This window comes from Lissotriton helveticus, chromosome 2_1, assembly GCF_964261635.1.
Source record: "Lissotriton helveticus chromosome 2_1, aLisHel1.1, whole genome shotgun sequence".
Classification (NCBI taxonomy): Eukaryota; Metazoa; Chordata; class Amphibia; order Caudata; family Salamandridae; genus Lissotriton; species Lissotriton helveticus.
In genome coordinates, this window is record NC_136059.1 from 254370403 (window position 1) to 254393427 (window position 23025).

The following is a 23025-nucleotide window of genomic DNA, read 5'->3' on the forward strand; positions in this document are numbered from 1 at the left end:
ATAGTGATTGAATACCAGTAGGGGAGGCAATGTCGCACTCGACCCTTCGCGGCCCTTGATGTCTGTATGAGGGCAAACTAAAGGATATTTGAAGTGTTGACTGGAGATGAAGAGGAATAGTGTAGCTGCTGCGGTCCTTGATATATGGTACTGCGTCTCCCTCAAGGGCCACAAAAAGTATATGCTGGTTGCTGGATGGACTGCGACGGGCGCTGCTGCTGGAAAGCAAGGCCCCTAGAGGAGCCTCTGAGCTTCGTATACTTCATATATGGTTGGTGGAATTGGTGGGCCAGGGACAGTAATCCTAAAGAGCGAGTCTTATGTCAGCTAGCTTTGAAATGCTCCACACTCACATTAGCTTTTTGCCCAAAAAATCAGAGTCCATCAAAGGGCATATCAATTAATGATGTATAAAAGTACTCCGAAAATTTGGTTAATCACATCTAGGCCTGATAAATACAATGATGCCCATTGTACAAGCAATCGGGTCAGTGATGTCTAAGACAGAAAATAGAATCTGAAAGCTGCGCCTTGTTCATTTTAGACCTCTTGAGCGATGGCAACACATAGGTAGTTCAGAAAGAATCTCACATGCCATGTCCCTGAGGGTGTGACTTTAGCACTACCACCAGGTAAAAAGGAATTAAATGACTGCATTGTCAGCCTGACTGAAGTAAGGGAGGGTAAACAGCAGTGGTAATCACAGGTGACTTCGAAATGGAGCTTTCAGTTTCAAAGGAAACTTTGCTGTGCAACCCAACACCAGATAGCATGAGTTTGCAGAGCATCTTTTTAAAGTAGCAAGTTGCAAACATTTTGTAAAAGCCAAGACAATTCATGGTGTATAATCATTAATTGACATTCACTACCGTACCAGTCAATAGAAACAAGGGAAGTACCTGCCAAAATCCTTTAGATCAGGTCCTACGGGAGGATCTTTAATATTCAAGCAAAGGCAAAGGAGCACCCCTTAATGGAGACAACAATCAAGTCCGCAGATACATTCAGTTATTTTTATTGTGTTTTTTCAAAGACTTAAGAGTTCAATTCATGGAGCGACAAAAGTATATACCAAATTTAAACATAATCAACCTCTTTAAAAATTGGAAAGCATTATCAAAGACAAGGGCAGTCCCACACACACCGTTCAAAACTCACACACATTCCAAAAACCATTCCATAATAAATCATACACCAAGATACAATCAAACGCATAATCAAAGGGGTACATGTACGCCACAGGATGATAGGATGGCAAGATGGAAATAAGTCATCAGAAAGATGGGTTGCAGCAAGGAAGAAAAACTTCGATTGAGAATGGAAAAACAATCCTGCTGTCCAACTCAAAAAACGCCAGCGCGTGTTTCGGTGTGACGCCCCAGCCGGGGCTACACCTTCATCGGGGCGGTAGTGTACAACAGGCTGTGGGGGACAGGCGTTCTGAAAGTACAAAAATACATATATATACATATATACAAGTCAATCCGTTAAATGATAATTCACAGTTCATAATTCGAGTAATTAATATAGCTAGTGTCTCCTATGGGGACTCCTCCCCCAGTATCCTAAAGATAGGGATCATGTTAAGAAGCTAGATATAAGATAGAGACCTGGCATAAGCTGAGCATACCAACACCACACATAAAAAAAATTATATCAACAGTCATACCAAAGGTGGCTATATGAGAATGTAAGTGCCCTCAGACTTATCAAGCCTTGACAACGCCTTGATAAGGTCCTCTTTCTTCTGATTGAATGTTGTCGCCATGCATGAACCTTTCCCCACAATTTGGGCTACCCAGGGGTGTTTCAGTTAAACATCACCTATTCTGTACTCATCCCTGGGAACATAAATGCAAGAATTGTCGCTTAATTTTTTGGTGTGTTATGAGTGAATGATAGAGTCTGAGGGCACTTACATTCTCATATAGCCACTTTTGGTATGACTGTTGATATAATTTGTTTTATGTGTGGTGTTGGTATGCTCAGCTTATGCCAGGTCTCTATCTTATATCTAGCTTCTTAACATGATCCCTATCTTTAGGATAATGGGCGAGGAGTCCCCATAGGAGACACTGGTTATATTAACTACTCGAATTATGAACTGTGAATTATCATTTAACGGATTGACATATATATATATATATATATATATATATATATATATGTATTTTTGTACTTTCAGAACGCCTGTCCCAAACCCTGTTGTACACTACCGCCCCGATGAAGGTGTAGCCCCGGCTGGGGCGTCACACCGAAACGCGCGTTGGCGTTTTTTGAGTTGGACGGCAGGATTGTTTTTCCATTCTCAATCGAAGTTTTTCTTCCTTGCTGCTACCCATCTTTCTGATGACTTATTTCCACCTTGTCATCCTACCATCCTATGGCGTATATGTACCCCTTTGATTATGCGTTTGATTGTAGCTTGGTGTATGATTTAATATGGAATGGTTGTTGGAATGTGTGTGAGTTTTGAACGGTGTGTGGGGGACTGCCCTTGTCTTTGATAATGCTTTCCAATTTTTAATGAGGTTGATTATGTTTAAATTTGGTATATACTTTTGTCGCTCCATGAATTGAACTCTTAAGTCTTTGAAAAAAACAATAAAAATAACAATGTATCTGCGGACTTGATTGTTGTCTCCATTGATGGGTGCTCCTTTGCCTTTGCTTCAATATTAAGGATCCTCCTGTAGGACCTGATCTAAAGAATTTTGGCAGGTACTTCCCTTGTTTCTACTGACTGTTTACTTCCCCCTGGTTACCTGCCTACATCTTTTCAGGGGACCCCCTTCTATTTAGTTATCCGCTACCGTACCAACCTAATACTATTTCAGGAACAATGATAAAGATATGGTTTTTTTTGTTGTTTTTTTTTTTTAAAGAGTTGGGTGGCGGTGGTGGTGGGATTATTTACAAAAAATATAAATCATGCTGTGCCACTTCTTTAACAAGGTCCTTTTTTTAGCTGCCTTTTTTTCTTCCTCTGCGACAGCTATGTTACCTGCAAGTGGATGGAAGTGGCGTCATCAGGGCGGGCTGCGAACTTCCGCATACACCTGCGGTGATGCTGTCCGATTTCCCTGCTGTTTCCAGCGAGGCGTCCAGATCGTTGTTGGCCAATCTTAAATCTGGCTCGCCACTTTGACCCCTGCCCTGCCAAATTTCTGGCCGGGATGGCGGCAGTGGTGAATCCACTGGTCAACCCCATCCTCAATGCCTCCTTGAGGGAGGGGAGGGTCCCTAGCTCTTGGAAAAGAGCGATGGTGATCCCCCTCCTAAAAAAAACGGGTCTCGACATCGAGGCCCTGGCCAACTATAGGCCAATTTCGCTTCTTCCGGCTCTAGCGAAGCTTACGGAAAAACACGTCCACGGTGTCTTGTCGAGCTTTTTGGAAGCTAACAATCTGCTCCATATATCCCAATCCGGTTTCCGCCCTAATTTCAGCATGGAAACGGCTTTGCTGGAGGTTACTGAGATCATCAGGGAGACCTTGGATGTCGGCGGCAGGGCCATGTTGGTCATGTTAGACCTATCGGCGGCCTTCGACACCGTCCCCCATAAGGCGCTTTTAGCTAGGCTATATGACATCGGCCTCAGGGGGACGGTGCTCAGGTGGTTTACTTCCTTTCTTGAAGGCCGCCGCCAGACGGTCTGGGTTTCCCAGAGTTCTGCCGAGATGCCGCCACTGGGAGTCGGGGTTCCACAGGGTTCTGTGTTGAGCCCCACGCTGTTTAACATCTTTATGTCCCCTTTGGCGGCCTTGGTGGAGGCATATGGGGCCCAGATCGTCTCTTATGCCGACGATACGCAACTCCTCTTAACATGCGGGAAAGACCAAGAGTTTGATGGAGAGAGAATTCGGGACTGCCTTGTATTGGTCTTCGACTGGTTCCAGCGGAGCAGTCTGAGGGCCAACTCAGGCAAGTCTGAGGTTCTATTCTTCGGTTGCGTCGCCGATCCGGAGTGGCAGCAATGGTGGCCGTCCGACATGAGCCCTACGGCACAGTCCTCCTCGGTGGCTAAAAATCTGGGTGTCAAGCTAGACAACCAGCTGTTGCTGCGAACTCACATCCTTGGTCTGGCTGGCACCTGCTACGGAATCTTGAAAATGCTCCGTAAATTCCTGCCTCTGTTGTCTGAGGAGCACAGGAGGATTACTGTGCAGGCTCTTGTCGGCTCAAGGCTAGACTATGCTAATGCCCTCTTTCTCGGCCTCCCTGACTACCTAGTTCAGCGCCTACAGGTGGTGCAGAACTCTGCCGCCCGGGCTATTTTTGGCCTGCGCAGACGAGCTCGAGCTTCCGGGCTGCTACAGGCACTACACTGGCTGCCCATCCGGAAGCGGGTCCAGTTTAAATGCCTGACTTTGATGCATAAAGCCCTGTTTGGATCAGGGGCTGGATATCTGCGGCGGAGACTGGCCTTCTATCGACCGGTCCGCTCCCTGCGTTCGGAATCCCTCTATAAAGCGGTGGTACCGCGGGTGAGGAAGGCCCGTGTGGGAGGGCGTTCTTTTAGCTGCAGAGCTCCCCAGCTGTGGAATTCGCTCCCTCTTTTGCTTCGTAGCACTGCCAGTCTGCTCCAGTTCAGGAAAAGCCTGAAGACCTGGCTTTTTAATTTGTAGTTTATTTTTACTGCTTATTCTTTTTATTGCTTTTCTTCTCTGTTTTTTTTTCTTATTTTTGCTGTGTTGTGTTACTTTTACTCTGAGCTGCAGGTGGAAAGCGCCGGGACACTCATATCGAGTAGCCGTGCGCTATATAAAAGGCACATAACATAACAAGTGACTACAGTTTTTCTACATATAGCAATTACCTCATTTTTCTCTAGTCAAGGACATCAAGTGACTAATTTGGCTACATTTCTGTATACAAGCATCCCAGAATGAAGCAGTCTGATGCAGAGGAAGGACAAAATAAGCACAGAACTAACCTGATCTAATCGAGGATCTAATCAAGGAACTAACTGTGTGAGGTTAAGAACCTCAACGTACTGATTTTATTCGGACATTTTACAACATACCATTACGTCTCTACTCAAATTAGGACTATGTTAACAGTACAAATAAAACTGTAGAGTAACTGAGTCTCACCCAGGCTATGATTGACAGGAGATAGAGTACTCGGAGACAGTTCTGCTGGAGACCCTGTTGAGGAAAAAAAAAAAACAATGTTACTTATTAACTTAACTAATAGTCCTAGCTATAGGAAAACTACACCACAATTTAATATATCCCTCAAATTAAATGTTATTTTGTCAAAGAGGTCTTCAGTAGCTGTAAAGCAAAACAAGGCAGATGTTCATAAAAGAGCATTTATATAACACCTAACCATAGCCATGATTATAGTTTTATCATTAAACAAACTGCAGAGGACGAGTGAATTTCAAAAGAGCATACTTAGTCTCTGCATAAAGAAACATCATATGTCTGTATTCCAGCTGAAGTTCCCTTTAGTAATTATTTGTTAAAACATAAACCCATACTAACAAGCCACTCATCGGACAGATTAGATTACTGAAACTACAGAAAAGCCCTTTTCTGAAATGCGCACACACCCTCAGTGTGTGAAAAGTGTCTACAGAGACACCCTGACAATCATTCCAGCTTCTCAAATTCAACTACACAGAAGTAACATTCTATAAAGGGTTCAATGAAAAAGATTCATAACTTCCCACTTTATTTTTTTGATTGGATACTAAAGTGACGCATCTGAAAACTAATCTAGTGGTTGGATCCGGAATTCTCCACCTTTTGTAAACCTTCTATTTTTTGTTGTTGGGCATCGACGGACCCTCCATTTGGTGCTATCTGTGACGTACGTCCTCCCCCGGAATCTCCTATTCTTGGTCGCCATCTTCAGTTCTTTTTTTCTTGTTTTTTTAAAATTAATTCTTTGTCTATTTTTTTTCTTCCGTCTTCTTGGTGGAGGTGGGTGGGTCACTTGTGTAGATCCAGAACATTCTTAAAGCTGCAAAACTACACCAACAGGTAAGAAACTATTTTGTTTTGCAACGAGAATCTTTTCTGAGTTCACATGCTGTGCACAGACCATGTAGGGGTACTATTACTTCTGCGGTGGTTGGATTGAAGATGATCTTTGATTTGTAAACAGATGGTTTAACACTTTATTCCAATTGAGCTTCCTTGTTCATTTGAATATCTACGCAGTAGTGTTTTGTGAACGTGTGTACAGATGACCACATTGCTGCAATACATATGTTGTGAAAAGGTATATTTGCTAGAAAGCAATGTTTGCTCCTTTTTCCTTGTTGAGTGTGCTTTTGGGTATGCGATTTGTTTCTCCCCTGCACCTGTGAGGCACAACTGAATTATGTAGGAAAGCACTCCTTTGACATGGTCACCTCCACTTTTTGCCTTGTAAATGATGAGATTTCAAATGGAATGGAAGTACACTGGGTTCCTGCTATCCAGGTCCCCATTGACAGATCTCTTTCCCAAAACGGTATAACTTCCCACAATTGGCAATGCCTTTAGTACCCTCTATAAGTCCCTATGGTACCCTTGGTACCTAGGGCCTGTGGTACTAAAGAGGGCTCCCCAAGGGCAGCAGTACGAATTGGCCACCCTAAGGGACCCCTCACCAAGCACATACAAGACTGTCATTGCAGGCTGCGTGCTTTGGTGCAGACAAAAGTAAAAGGACAACATGTCACAACTCCCTGTGTGCCATGTCCCCCAAACACGCATGTGATATTTGTAAGTCAGACAGCCCTAAAGCAGGGTGCTGAATATTATATGTGAGGGCATACCTGCAGGAGCAGATATGCCCCTGTTCTGGTCTGTCCTATTAAAGCAAGCACAAGTGACCAGGGAAGCAATTTTTAAGACGCACTGGAAACTGGTGATGGCTTCACTGAAAATAGGGATGTGTGGTATCTGTATGAAGCTGGCTCTGTATATGGTATACCACTAGATGGTTATACTGTGCACAGAGTCCAAAGATTCCCCAGAAGTGTACAGGGCTCAATGCAAACCCAAAGTGCTCTATTAGTGATAGTGTTGGAGAGCAGTCTTCGGTCAAACAGAGAGGAGAGTAAAGACATTTATTGCACACACATAGACCAATAAGGGGCACATGACTCAAAAAAGAAGATCCACACCAATTTTAGAAAAATAAGCGTATAAGTATTTTTTTCAGGAAAAATACTTTTGTCTTTTAAAAGTCGACAGAGTGCAATTTTCAAACAGTTCAGTGTTATCTGATGGAGGAAACAACAATGCTGTTTTACGGGTAAGTACCCATTTTACAGTTCCAGCCTTCAGGGGCTAAGGTCAGCAAAAGGCAAGGTTCAGGTAAGCAAAAGGTCTGCACCACATGCATCACAAGGGCAGCCGGATGCAGAGGTCAAATTTGGTGGTAGGGCCAAGGCGTTTCCATGGAGACTGGGGGTGCATGGAGCCACACTGCTTACAGGAGAGGTAAGCTTCATGTGATGGGTCATCCGAGAGGGTCAAACTTCGTTGTGTTCCACCATGGGTACTTTGCGTGGCATACGGGCAGTACTGTAAGGCTGTCTATCCCATTAGCCTGTCAGGATCTGCATTCTCTAGTGCTCAAGATGTTGATGCAAAAGGATACAAGCACTGGGGAGAACACATGGGCTCTAGCATTCGAGGACTCAATCAGTGGGCTTTGGTCTCCGGCTAGCGCAGTTGAGAGAGAAAAAACATGGACTAAGGCTTTTCCCCTCAAATCTGGGTGTTGAAAATTCACCGTGCAGACCTGAAAGAACTTGAAGAACATATGGAGTCTCATAACCTTGTCAGTACATGCCCAAAGGTGATGGGAGAACAAAAAACACAATCTACTTTAAAAAATGTGTTGCTGTGTTTCAGAAGGTCATCTATGAACAATCTCAATCCTTTACAGATTTCCCTGTAATTATGACCAAGGACAGCTGTAGCACGTACATTTAATGCTGTTGCACATGTTTCTCCACGTTATATACATTCTTTTGACTTCTAACAGGCAGCACAGTGGTCTATGCTGCCGATCCATAGAGCTTTCTGACCGAGGTGACACTCGCAAAGTCTGGCATAGGCTAAGATTTCAGAAATGAGGGATCCTGTTGAGAGGGTTTGAACTTCTTTTGCAAGTTTGGAGTGACTGCTTTCACTTTATTTTGTTTATTTACAGATCAAACTGACTGGAAATGTTTTGTTTACACTTTGGTCATACAGCACAACATCAGGAATGCTGTACAGCATTGCTAAAAACCACTGGCAAAGGCAGTAGTTCCCAATGGCAACGTATACTGTCTTTGCTAATGCACGTTTGTTGCGGCATTGATAGGTGATAATGCTGAAAATGTAGTAACTGATTGCAGAGGAGGCAAGTCAAGAGGGGCAAACGGAGTTTACAGTGGGGTGTCCTCTTCAGAGATTATCAGCATCTTTGTGGGAATAGAGATGATCAATGTATTAGGGTCACTAAAAGACAGTTCACTCTGCGTGAATGCAACGACTGAATTGAACAGAATTAATGTATGGTGTAGGAGAGGTGAAAAAATCTCTGGGTTGCTGAGGTTGAGCAGGATGATCTTGATGTCAAACAGCGCTTTTTTGACATTGATAAAGGTACCAACAGTAATGTGAGCCTCGGACACATTGATCTTGATGGTGATGGAATTCTCATCAAAGAATAGTCTGTACTGAGTTGCAAAGTCTTGTCGATGACTAACCTTGGCCGTGATGGTGAAACCGTTGGAGCAGAGGATTTCGACAGGAACATTTTTTAAGCAAAAAGAGTCATACAGAATGATACTGAAGAGGACTCCTCCTGTCATTTGTTCTCCCTTTTGCCTCCGATTTTCTTCTTGGGAAATCTTTTTGATGTGTAGAAGGGTGTGGAGTCTGGCTTCATAACGTTCCATAGCTCCACTTCATTTGCAATCATGTCTTAAAACTAAGTCTGAGCCAGATGCCTTCTTAAAGCCCAATTGGAAATGTGTAAGCAGTATTCACATTCTATGGTTGAATGGTACATACCACACAAAATTTGTGTGGCTCTGAAGCGGCCTTTTTTCTGCCACATGATGAGTAAGTCCTGAAATGTGTAAGCATTATGACAGAAAAATGAGTCCTATGTCCAGAAAAAAACTGTTTTTTTACTCAGTGGAGTATATGGAAAGACCTCAGGGTGAAAAATGTATATGGAACCATGAGCATTTTACAGTCTACAATTCGGAAATACATTTGTTTAGATAGGCTTCTGAAGGGTGCTTCACCTCACATGAGCATATGGACATCAGCACCCTGAACGTACTGTTATATGGGCAATTATGGATTCAAAGTGTTTTGGGGTTCACACACGCTGCAGGGAATTATTCTAATGATTAGGACTATAAACAAAATGAAAACAATGTAACCCATGAGTCACTATTACCTGCTTCTTACCAAACTAACAACTGGTAGCTAGCTTCCTTGACAATTCAATTATAGTTTACTGCACTTTAAAAGGAAGGTACTGTATAAACATTCTATCTTTCCTATACACTTCACAAACAATTGGGTAGAAGCTATGAAAAATTACCGTTCCAGCCAAAATAAACCTGAACATTCATGTGCACTAACTAATGGGACACAAATTGCTCACAATATGAAGACAGGCTGTCAAACTACTGAACATTAACCATTTTCTATCAGTTACTTCACTGCATACTCAATATCCTTAAGTGCAGGAAAATGCATAGCATGTGCTCAGGAACAAAACATGCTGCACACTATTATTCTAAAGAGCCTTAAAATGGATGGAGGTCTATTTTTTTCAGGTAGACTACCCTGAACTGCTTAATGGGTTTATCAATACATGGCGCGACTACAGGGACAGCACCATAAGCTGTAACAGGGTAGTTTTAAATCCAAATATCTAAATCTTATTGCTAACAAATATGGAAATCAGGCCTGAAGATCAGAATACTGCCCCCTTTCTATTACACAATTAAAATTCTGCACAATACCTGTGTCCATACTCTGGTTAAGCTGCTGATCACTGGCTTCGCCATCTTCACTGATGTATCCAGGTGGTGGGGTCTCTGAAGAGACAACAAAACCATTGTAAAAAATTTATACTCAAATAGGTAATTTACCAAAACTCAAATATTAAACCAAGAGCATTTTCATTATAAACCTAGTATTAAATAGTCATAACCATGCACGCATTCCCCTAGCAGTTTTAGAAAGGATAATGTTACTTACCCAGTAAGCACCTGTTCTTGGTATGGAGAACTTTAGATTATCATGCTGTGCATAACTCGCCTTCTAGTGTTGGGTCCGGATGTTTGCACTTTGTTTTCTTCGAAGAAGTCTTTCCAGTCACGAGGTAGGGGACTCCTCCTTTCGGTGATAGTGCGCATGGGCATCGACTCCATTGTTCGATTGCTTGCCGGAGAGGGTGAGAATGGAGTAGTAGTAAAGAATAGAGATTTCCAGGAGTATGTATGTAAATTAAATGGTGAACTACAGCGGATACAGGTATCCGGGGAGGTGGGTGGGCGCATGTGAATCTACAGCTCTACATGCCAAGAACATATGCTTACTGGGTAAGTAACATTATCCGTTCGAGGCATGTGAGCTGTAGATCACATTCTGTGAAGAGACTATATAGCAGTATCCTCTCAAAATGGTGGCTATGCTGTAGCTGTTGGGGTTGTCTGAAATAGTGTGTTAAGTACTGCTTGACCCACATTGGCTTGTTGTCTCTCTAACACATCTACACAGTAGTGTTTAGTGAATGTGTGTGGTGTAGACCATGTTGCAGCTTTGCAAATGTCAACTATGGGAATGTTTCCCAAAAAGCCATAGGGGCCCCTAGCTTGAAAGTGGAATGTGCCCTAGGGGGTCCAGTTAGAGTTCCCTTTGCTTTCGCATAGCAGGTTTGAATGCACTTAACAATCACCTTGCAATAACTGATTTGGAAATTGGATAGCCCTTGTTTGGTGGCGAAAAAGCAACAAAGAGTTGTTTTGTTTTACGAAAAGATTTTGTCCTTTCAATATAGTACAACAGTGCTCTTCTAACATTTAAGGTGCGTAAAGCTCGTTCTGCCACTGAATTAGGTTGAGGGAAGAATATAGGTAATTCTACCGACTGATTTATGTGAAATGCAGATACTACCTTAGGTAAAAAATTAGGATTAGTACGAAGAACCACTTTGTCTCTGTGTAGTTTGAAAAATGGTTCTTGTATGGTTAATGCCTGTATTTTACTCACTCTCCTTAATGAAGTGATTGCAATGAGGAAAGCTGTTTTCCAGGAGAGGAAGTGTGGTTCGTATTTGTGCATGGGCTCAAAAGGTTTGCCCATTAATCTTGTGAGGACTATGTTTAGATTCCACCCTGGAGCAGGTGGAAGTTTAGGTGGTATGCCTCTTTTTAGTCCTTCCATGAAGGCTTTGATCAATGGTACTCTAAACAACAACAAATGCTGTCTATTTTGTAGATATGCAGCTATTGCCGCTAGGTGTAGTCTGATGGAGGTGTAAGCTAACGCAGACTGTTGCAAGTGTAACAACAAATCGCTTCCCCTTAGCTGCATAGCAGGCCATTGTAGTAGGTCTTCTAGCCTCCCTAATAGTAGTTATACATTCTGGTGGAAGGTTCAAGTAACCAAACTCTAAGATTCCTTGAGCCAGATCGCGAGGTTCAGCTCTTTGGGATCTATAAAGAGTGGCGAAAGGAACCACAGCTTTCCATTGACTGAAGGGCTTCCATGGATTTGGCCACTTCAGTGTCTTTCTTCATTTTCTATAGTGAAGAATCTACCACTGGGCCAAATAGATGTTCCTTATCAAAGGGTGTATTTAATATGGAGGTTTGAAGCCAGATATGCAAAGCCAGGAATGCCTCCTTAAAGGACACTGGTGTTTATAGCTCTAGCAGCAGTGTCTGAAGCATCTAGGAAACATCTTATTGCGTTGTTAGAAATAAGTTGTCCTTCAAGGACCAGGTCTTGTGCTTTAGATCTGTGTTTCAGGGGCAAATATTGTATCAATTCCTCCATCTCGTCCCATTGTGCACGGACGTATCGTGCTAGCAATTCCTGAGTGTTGGAGACACGCCAGAAGTTCGCTGCCTGAGAGGCCACCCTTTTCCCCGAAGCATTAATAAGTTTGGATTCTTTATCAGGAGGTGGAGCATCTTCTGCTGTTTGGGGGTTGGCTCTTTTCCTTGCATTGGACACAACCAGGAAGTCTAGTGGTAACTGTCCCCTTCTATATACTGGATCCAATTGTGCTGGCTTGTACTTCTTGTCTACTCTAGGGGTAAGAATACGAGCTCTGACCGGGTCATTAAAGAGGTCATCTACATGCCTGATCATCCCTTTGAGCATGGGTAGTGTGTGTGATGACTTCTGCGTGGCACTGTGGGTTTTAAAGAGGAAATCCTCTTCTAAGGATTCTTTATATAGCTGCACCCCATGATGGGTGGCAGCTCTACCAGTAATTCAATGTAGCCTACACTGTCATCTGGAGGAGAGGGCGTGTTAGGGTACAAGTCGGGTTCATTGCCTGTGGGCGAATTGGTGTTGTAATCGTCCCATGGGTCTTGTAGTAGCCGATTATCATCCCCATTGTCATCCCCATCATCCTGGTTGTCAGGTGTATGTAGTGGTGAATGTTCAGGTGAAATTGATGGAAACTGAGGGGAATGAGGTGATGGAAGAGGCAGAGGAGGAGGGGAAGGGTTAATTCCAACAGTTCTTTTCTTCAAAGGAATGTGATATTCCTCTTCTGTATCAGCCCTTCTTTTTAAAGTCACTAAGTCTGTGGATGTATATACAACACTTTCTGTTTCGGATCCGGTTTGTCGATGAGAGCGTCAAAACTGTGCTTTTTCTGTGTTTTCAGCACATCTGCCTGTTTCTGCAACAACATTTTTGGTGCCGGAGTCGTAAGCGTTGGTGTCTTTGGATCTGAAGTGTGTTCTGGGGCAGAATGGTGGCGGGCAGTGCCCGACTTGTGTTTTTACCCTGAAGGTCTTGGCTCGGAGCTCGATTTGGAGGGAGCCTTTTCGGAGCCGGAAGGCTTTTTAGTAGGTGTGAGAAAGTGCCATCTTTCTTGCCTTGGTATGCCCCCACTTTTTTCTGAACTGCTGATGTGCTTTGACTGAGTGTGCCCTGGATTCCTGCCAACCAGGTCCCAGGGCCTGTGTTCCTTCCCTAAAACTGTGTTGAAACTGAAACCCAATTGGCATCTCTGGCCACCTGTCAGCCCCTAGTAAATGGTACCCTAGGTACCCAGGGGATGGAGACTAGAGGAGACCCCTGAGGGCTGCAGCACTTATTGTGCCACCCCTAGGGGCCCTGTAACCCTCACGTACTGCCTTTGCAGGCTGAGTGCCTAAGTACAGAACTAAACAAAGAGTCGACATGGCACACATCTCTGTGTGCCATGCCCACAAACCCACTGCCCTGGCATACATCAGTCGCCCCTCTAGCTTGGTGCCCTATGCCAGTGGTGAGGGCACAAGTGCATGAGCCCTGTGCCCCTACAGTACCCAGGGCCATTCCTGGGCATTTTAAGTGCAGTGATGTAATTAAGAGTATATGTTGCTGGGAGGTCGACATTACGAACTCCACAGCACCATAATGGCTACACTGAAGACTGACAAGTTTGGTATCAAACTTCTCAGCACATTAAACCCACACTGATGGCAGTGTGGAATTTAATGAGAAATGCACCACAGAGGGCATCTTAGAGATGACCCCTGATACCTAACCACAATTCACGTCTGGGCTGAGTGGCTGCAGAGGCTGCCACACAGCAGACATGTTGCTGGACCCCTGGGTGGAGAGCCCCCGCTCCCCTGGGTCTGCAACAATGCACATCCTGGGCGAGATGCTAGGTCTCCTCCCCCAGGATGGGCAGGGGGAAGCTTCAAAGCTTTCCCATTGAATAACATTGAGCACCCGACGGGTCAAAAGCCCCCTGCACCCAGCCGCCCGAGTGCACCTGTGAGTGCAACCTTTGTCCTAATCTACTTCGCCATTTGCCCTGAGCAAGTGATCAGGAGCTCAGCTCCCACAGCCGCGTGGCCTGCTTGCAAGCAGCCACCAACCAAATGCCCCCTGCCTCACATAGGATAACATTGGACCTACTACCTCTGCACCCGGCTGCCCCTGTGCCGCTGAGGGTGTAACAACTGTACCTACCTGACCCTGGGAGACCCCTCAGTCTATGCCAGAACCTTAACTCTGCCAGTCGAGTACTTACCCAAAAGCCGATAGCTCACTTTTCCTCCATAGGGTAACATTGACTGGTTTCACTTGGAGTTCTGAAACTTTTAAATATTCATCTAAAATCAGCTGAATAACGAACTCCGATTTGCTCACCTGTTATCAGGAGAGATCCTAGTGCTGTATCTTTCAGCCCAGCACCGAACCTGAGAAGTAACTAAAACCGTGATTTACTGTTAACTCGATTTTCCTCAATAGGAATCCATTGTCTGGTTTGCACCAGAAAAGTTTCTAAGTGGCGAATTTTTGAAACTTACAAATATTCCTTAAAAATCAGCTGTATGACCTAAACGTATTCTTCCAATTGTTTACAGGAGATGCACCAGTGCTGGATCCAGGATCCAACACTGAGTAAGAAAAAGTAACGATAACACTACTTACCTGCTAAGTGAATTTTCACCCATAGGATAACATTGGTGATTCTATGTGAAAAAGTTTTTAAGTGTCAACTTTGAAAATACAATAATATTCCTTAAAAATCACTGCTGTAACCAAAACGCTTTTACTTAATTGTTTATAGAAGATGTCCCATGACTGAATCTAGGATCCAGTCCTGTGGTTAGAAAAGTAATCCATAAAGTAATTAATTGCATTTAACTAGAAATTCCCATGAGCTCAATGTTGCATTGTGTTTGAAATTGTGTTGCCTATTGCAACAACTGTAACTACTGTACCTATAAAACTCTATTGCCTATTTGAAAAGTATTTAACTAAAGTAACTCATTCTGAGAAAGTATATTTTGATACCCTGTTGGTTCTAAAATAAAACAACTGTATATTTTTATACAAAACAATGGCCTTGAGTTCAGTTATTGTGAGTGCGAGACCATTTGCTGACTGTGTACAACAAATGCTTTACACTGTCCTCCGATACTGCCTTACTGCTCGACCAAGCTACCACTTTGGAGAGTAAGGTTATATCTAACTTTAGCCTCTGCCATACCTCCGGTGACTGTGGACTAAGTGCACACTATACCTTACTTTGGTCCAGTGTATACAGAGCCACTTTCTCACACACAACAGCAAACGAGCTTCTCTGTCCTTCAAAGTCTTGGCAGAGAAGGTCCTACATTGCTTGCACTCCTTAGACACATGCTTTGGATGAAGACAATATAAACAATCTTTGTGGGGATCTTCAGAATATAATCTGGCCTTCCCACAAGATCTGCACGGTCTGAAAAGCCTCTTTTTAGAGCCTTTAGACATTTTGAGGCAAAGGTGAAAAACAGTACCTTCAATCCAGAAGAAATAGACTGTAGCCCCAAAGTTCAAAGGTTCACCAAGGAACAAACTGAGCAAGGCTCAGGGACACTCCTGACGGCGGTTGGAAATCTGAGGTATGGCTCTGCTGGGGAGTGTGATGTCAGGGCCTGCAGCTGATTAGCTGGGTTTTGGACCACATAATGATGTTAGGGTACCAAACACTATACTTTCCTATGGGTTTCTATGCAGTTTTTTTCTTTTACTGCTATTGTTATTCATTTACCGGGAGACTCCCACCATGAAGACGGGGAAGATACAAGCATGTAAATCTATGAAAGATTCAATGCTGGAGAATAGGGTTATCGGTTCAGAGGTAAGAATTTGGTTGTGGGAGTTGGGTTTCTGGGGTTAGACTAAGGGTCCCCCAGGGTCAAGGATGCACTCTTGTTACACCCTTAGCAGCACTAGGGTGGCAGGGTGCAGAGTGCTGAGGCCCAATGTTATCCAATGGGGGATACGGGCCTCCGGTTGGTGGCTGCTGACGGGCATGCCACTGGGTTGTGGGAGCAAAGCGCCTTGACTTAAGCTCAGGACATATGGGGGTTCCTGCCAGCACAAAAAGTGCACCCTCAGCGGTCCGGGGCGGCCGGGTGCAGAGTGCTGTTTTGGCGTCTGGAGCCCTGTAGCTTTCAATGGGGAGTCTCCGGTTTGCAAACACACTGCAGGCTTGGGGACGAAGGTCTTCTGGGTGCGACCACCACTTGGGAGAGTAAAGATAGGATGCTGGTGTTGGTTAAGCACTGTCGGTTGGGCCACCCAAGGCCGAGGGGCGTCGGGTGCAGAGGTGCCTTTTAGGGTTGGATCTTCTTACCAGCTCCTGGTCATGGCTGGGGGGACCTTCCGGGTTTAGACAGCAGGCGTCGGCTGGAGTCTTGACGCAGGTCAAGGATCACTGGATCTCGGGTCTGGATCACCAGGGAGTCCACCTCGTGGTGTTGGGCTACTCAAACCTGGGGCCGTGGGTGTCAGGTGCAGAGTGGTGTAGACTCACGGATCCGTGCAGAGCTGGAGTCTGTTGGCGAACAAATCCGCTGTTCACGGGAGACAAAGTCTTTGGGATGGAAGGGAAGCAGGTCCTCCAGGTTTCTCGTGGTTGCTGGCTGCAGGAAGCACTGGGATTTCGCTGGAGCAGGTTCGAGGTGGGGACAAGCCGGTAGAGCTGGGGCCAAGTCAGTAGCCGTCCTATTCTTGTTAGCTTCGGCACGGCTGTTAGGTCCTTCATATTTTCTTCTTGTTTTATGTCTAAGATTTTGGTTCAGGGCTGCCCACTAAATTCTGAATTTAGGGGGCGTTTTAGGGGTCTCGAGGTAGTAGCCAATGGCTACTGACCCTAGGGTGACTACACCCTTCATGTGCTCACCCCACATGGGGGAGTGAGCACAAGCCCTAATGCTGGTTGGGGAGTGCCTGCCATCTGCAAGATGGCGGGCACGCTGATTGGGGAGTGCATGCCATCTGCAAGATGGCATGCACTAAAGAGTGGGCTTCACCTCGCCTCCCCCACCTGAGAGGTGGAGTTGGCAGAGGTGGGCACACCTTCTGGCCTGGCTAATTTTTCCTGCCTGTCTTCCCACCGCAAAGGAGGGGAGACAGGAAGGGGGCCTGCTCCTGATAGCAGGAAAGGTTGGGGCTTGCATTACAGAGGCTGCAAAGCCTTTGAAGCTCCCCTGCCACAGATGGCTCTTCCTGGCCTGGGGTAGGTGTGACCACCTCCTCCCAGGAAAGGCTTTGTTTCTGGGCTCTGGGAGTGAAGGCTCCCACACCAGGGGTCCAGAAACATGTCTTGTGGTGGCAACTGGTGTGTATCAGTCAGGGAAACCACCAGAGGCTGGTCGTTTTTCAGGATGCATCTCTAAGATGCCCTCCGAGTGCATTATTCATTGAATCCCACACTGGCATCAGTGTGGGTTTATTATGCTGAGAAGTTTGATACCAAACTTCTCAGTTTTCAGTGCAGACATAGTACTGTGGAGTTTGTAATGACAAACTACCAGCACCATATACTCTTAAAGACAGCACTGCACTTACAATGTCTAAGAATTGACTTAGACACTGTAGGGGTACAGAGCTCATGCACCTGTACCCTCACCACTGGTATAGTGCACACAGCCAGAGGGGTGACTGATCGATGCCAGGGCAGTTGGTTTGTTGGCATGGCACACAGGGATGTGTGCCATGTCGACTCTTCACTTTGTTCTGCACCACAACACGCAGCCTGCAATGGCACGGTGTGTGTTTAAAGGCAAGTGCCTCTAAGGGTGGCACAATAAGTGCTGCAGCCCTTAGAGGTCTTCCCTGGCCACAGTGGTGTTTCTGGATGCCTGGGCCGAGAGCCTGCTGTTCTCCGATGCCTGAAACAATGCACATCCTGGGACGAGGTGCCAAGCCTCCTCCCCAGCATGGGCAGGGTTCCAAAGGGGAAGCTTCAAAGGCTTCCCCAGGCCAATGACTGCTCTCAGCAACTGGTCCCCACTGGTTCTGACCCCCACCCCCCCCCCCCCACTTTGGGCAGGAGAAGCAGCGGGGAAAACAAGTGAGGAAGAGAGGTGTGCCCACCTCTGCCAACTCCAGCCCTCAGGTGGGGGAGGCGAGGTGAAGCACAACTCTCAGACCACGCCATCCTGAAGATGGGGGGACTCAGCCAACCAGGGACAGGCTCAGAGACACCTATCTCCTGAGGCGGAAGCCGGGAGAACGCTTGTTTGCATTTTTAAAATAAAACTGACCGTGAGACTGTGATTTTACCTACCTTATCTCCTCTCCCTGGGCACTTATTCTTTGTTTATCACACCCTGGGCATCCCCACGCAGCGGATCTTAGCGCTGCCGCGGTTCACAACAACAATCTTTTTGCCGCCATTACCGAGAGCCCTCAGCCACGCCCACTACCGTTAGGCCACGTCCCCTCTCCTATAAACTATGTGCATTCCTCGGACGCGCAGCGGGCGCGCCTAAGGCAAGCCCGTCTGCGCCCGTCCGCGCCAGTCCGGGCCCTCGGGCCAGCCAAGCCGGCTACCCTATCTCACACTCGGCGGACTCCCTCAGGGCGCTACAAATCCCCTACCTCACTCCCTCCCCTTCCACGATTAGACGCATCACCACAGCCGGTATCATCTCGCCTGATCAACGCCCCCCCAGTCGGAGCTCTCCCTCCGCCAAACCGGCAGAGGGTGATACCACCAGCCGGGTGTGTTATCTCAACACCCGCTCCCTGGTAAAACATCAAGCTGACATCTTCATCCTTCTTTCCACCGAGAAGCCTGACGTACTCCTGCTCACCGAAACCTGGTTGACTGCAGATTCCCTCCCTGACATCCTGGCGGCCCTCCCCCCAGACTACTACATCCTCCGTGCCGACCGTCCGGGTAACCGCCCTGGGGGCGGGGTGGCGGCCATAACATCCAAACATCATAACTTCATCTCCACATCCTCCCTCACCCTCCCGGAAGTAGACAATCTTATGTTCAGCTTAAAAACGGACACCGGAGCCTTAACACTCGCTCTCCTCTACCGACCCGCCTACCCTATGCCATCTTTTTCGGCCACCTTGACCGAACAGCTGATCAATCTACTCACCTCTAACCCCAGATTCGCCCTCTTCGGCGACCTCAATTACTGGTTCAACGACACGAACGCCGGGCCCCATGCCACAGAGCTCTTAGAGGCTCTTACCAGCCTCAACCTGGTCCAACAAATCACCTCACCCACCCACATTAAAGGCCACATTCTGGAGCAGATCTGGACTCAAAATCTCACACTCTTCCTCCCTTCCGTCTCCCCCTGCACCTGGTCAGACCACTACCTAATTGAAACCTCCCTTACTGTCACTGGCAGAACCTCCGCCCCCCTGATGGCTAGCGGCCTCTCACGCAAATGGACCTCCTATGACTCCCAAGGCTTCCTTACGACCCTATCCGACACCCGGCCTGCCCTCAACCCGCTAACTAACATCGACAAGTTGGAAAGCGATATTGGTACCTGGCTCAAATCAGCCAGTGACCAATTTGCTCCCCTAACTAAATTCCCCCCGACCAGACACCACAACTCCCACAGATGGTTCTCGGACGACCTCAAAAAACACAAATTGAAGGTATGTCAGCTGGAAAGGATATGGAGACGCAACTACTCTGAACCAGACCGACTGCAATACACTTCCGCCTGCAGAGATTATAAAATCACTATCTCCTCAGCTAAAACGGCCCATTTCTCAAACCGAATTCTGTCCGCAGACAACAAATCTAAGGAAGTTTTTAAAATCATGAATGAACTCACCTCCGACGATATAACTCTCCCAGGTCAGACCCGCACCCAAAGAACTTGCAATGCTCTCAATCTCTTTTTTGTTGAGAAAATCATCAAAATCAAGGCTTCTATCCACCCCCCTCCGCAGATCACCGCTTCCGACACTCCCCCACCAACTCATCCGTCTTCACTGATTTCCCTACCCTCAATCCCGTCTCCCTAGCGGAGCTCGCGTCCCGGGTAAAATCGGGCTCTCCAAACGATAGCTGCCCTCCCTCGATCCTACGGCGCGTCTGTCACTCTCTTCCCGAATGCATACTACCTCTGCTGAATGGTTCGCTCAGCATAGGTATCGTCCCCAGCATTTTCAAAGAGGCCATCTTAGTACCCCTCCTGAAGAAACCTGGCGCAGTTCCAGCAGAATTATCCAACTACCGCCCCATATCGCTTCTGCCATACCTCTCTAAACTAATCGAAGCTCATGCCACCCGATGCCTCTCCAACTTTGTCGAGACCTCATGCTACCTGGAGCCTAATCAGGCCAGCTTCAGGCCAGCCCACTCCACTGAGGCCGTCATCCTGGCTGTCCTCGACACGCTGAGGAAAAACGCTGACTCCGGGACCCCCCAGGCCCTCGTACTCCTGGACCTGTCGGCCGCGTTCGACACGGTTGATCATAACATCTTGCTTCACCGTGTCGTACAGGCTGGCATCCAAGGCCCTGCCCTCAGCTGGATCCAGTCTTTCTTGACCGGCAGAACTCAAGCCGTTCGCTTGGGTCCTTACACTGCGCCCAAAACCCATACGACCTGTGGAGTCCCCCAGGGCTCCTCTTTATCACCTCTACTATTCAATCTTTATCTTCGGCCCCTGATCTGTTCACTCCGAAACTGGGACGTCACAGTGTATAACTATGCTGACGATCTGCAGATCATTTTACCACTCAATTCCCCGAACGCTGTGGACAACTTCCATTCCGCCATGTTACACATCCAGGAGTGGATGAACTGCAACCAACTGAAATTAAACCCTGAAAAAACTGAGCTCCTTCTCCCTGGCTCCAGCCCTTCTTTTTGGGGAGCCCAGTTCTGGCCCACTGAACTGGGCCTCCCGCCGACTCCTGCGAAATCTGTAAAGAGCCTCGGCGTGACCATTGACGCCAAACTCTCCCTCCGATCTCAAATTGGCACCGTGATATCATCTTGCTCGCCCCAACTCCGAAAAATCCGGAAAGTCAGCCACCTACTCCCACCAGCCGCTTTGACCCAGGTAGTCATCTCCTTGGTACTCTCCCGCCCGGACTTTTCCAATTCCCTCTATCATGGACTCCCTAAATCACTATTGCACCGTCTCCAGGTAATAGAGAACCAAGCAGCCCGCCTTATCTACAAAACTCCCAAATGGCAGTCTGCTAAACCCCTGCTACATAAACTACATTGGCTGCCTATAGAACAAAGGGCGGCCTTCAAACTGGGCTGCCTCACGTTCAAAGCTCTCCACTGCACCAGCCCCGCTTTCCTGACTTCACTCATCAACCCATACTGCCCCAATCGCAATCTACGTTCTGCTCATCTTGACATTCTTGTCACACCCAAAACCAGAACCAACAAATTTGGTGGCCGCAGATTCGCCCTCCTGGCCCCAACGTTTTGGATTCTTCTCCCCTTGATCATTAAATCCAGCAGCTCCCTCCTTCACTTCAGGAAGCTGCTCAAAACCTTCCTCTTCCCCCCCACCCTGCTAATCCCGCACCTTCCAGCCAGTGTCTCACCTTTGTTCTATAGCGCCAGGAAACCCATGGTGTCAGCGCGCTCTACAAATCTCACATAACATAACATAACATGCCCCCCTCCCGCTAGAGTGAGGCATAATAGGTGTGTACCCACCCCAGGGAAGAGACCCATTGGTCCCTGCCTTCTACCTACCTCTAACACCCCTAAATCTAGTATTCAGGGGCACCCCTGAACCTTGCTTCCTCAGACAAGAACCTGCAAGAAGAAGAAGTACCGAACAGCCAGGCAGCAGCTAACAAGAGGAAGACGCCCACTGACTTGGCCCCAATCCTACCGTCGTGTCTCCATCTCGAACCTGCTCCTGCGCAATCCCGGTGTGTCATGCAGCCAGCAACCTCGAAATCCCCGGAGGACCTGCCTGCCTTCCACTCCAAAGACTTTGTCTCCCATGAAGACAAGATGTGTTCATCTACAACCTCTGGCTCCGGCCAGACACCGCGGATCCGCCACACTCTGCACCCGCCGTCCAGGGCCCGAGCTCGAGTCGGCAAACACCACAAGGAGGTCACCCTGGCAAACCAGACCCGAGATCCAGTGACCCCTGACCTGCCTCAAGCCTCCAGCCGATGCCTGCAGTCTAAATCCAAAAGCCTCCCCTAACCGCGACCAGGTAAGAAGATCCGACCTCAAAAGGCACCCCTGCACCTGACGCCCCACGGGCTTGTGTGCCTAAACGGACGGTGCCTAACCAACCCCTAACTTCCCAACTTACCTCTCGAAGTGGTGGTCTCACCCAGAAGACCTTCATCTCCCTGTCTGCAGTGCTTTTCTAAACCGGAGGTTCCCTACTTCAGGGTGTCTGACAGACAGCACCCTGCACCCAGCCGCCCTAGTGCCGCTGAGGGTTCACCTTTGGTGCTAATTTGTTTCCCCATTTGCCCTGAGCTAAAGACCAGGACTTTTGCTCTCACAACCCAGTGGCCTGCTCATCAGAAGCCACCACCCGGAGGCCCTCTATCCCCCATTGGCTATCATTGGGCCTCAACACTCTGCACCCAGCCGCCCAACTGCAGCTGATGGTGTAACAAGAGTGCATCACTGACCCTGGGGGACCCCCGAGTCTACCCCCAGAACCTCAACTCCCACTACCAAATACTTACCTCAAAACTAATAACACTATTTCCTCCATAGGATAACATTGACTGTTTTTCTGTGAAAAGTGTGGAGTTTGAGAAACTAAAGAAATTCTTTAAAATTGCATAATCTAACAAGAACGATTTTACACACCTGTTTTCAGGCAATGTCCCAGAGTAGTATCTAGGTATACAACTCGGTGTAAGCCCAGTAATCTCAAAAGTTACTTACCTGCTTTACTAAAAAGCCTATTCAAGTCTATGTACTGCATTTACTTAGTATTGCATTTCTCTGCATCCATACTGTAAATCAAATCAAAGCGTATATACAATCATTCAAACCTTATTGTAATTGCATTACTACTGTAAAGTACTTATTGCTGGCTTGTGTCAG

At 46.9% G+C, this 23025-nt stretch overlaps 1 protein-coding gene across 4 annotated transcripts in view; it reads right to left on the reverse strand.

Moving 5' to 3' along the window:
* The window catches only part of SMAD2 (SMAD family member 2), a 317920-nt gene that overhangs the window by 145580 nt on the left and 149315 nt on the right, over positions 1–23025 (reverse strand). For all 4 annotated transcript variants that reach the window (XM_078674778.1, XM_078674776.1, XM_078674779.1 and 1 more), the window contains 2 exons: positions 9986–10060; positions 5097–5150 (listed from right to left, as the gene is read on the reverse strand). In XM_078674778.1, the coding sequence (XP_078530904.1) occupies positions 5097–5150; positions 9986–10060 (129 nt within the window). The remainder of the gene's footprint in view (positions 1–5096; positions 5151–9985; positions 10061–23025) is intronic.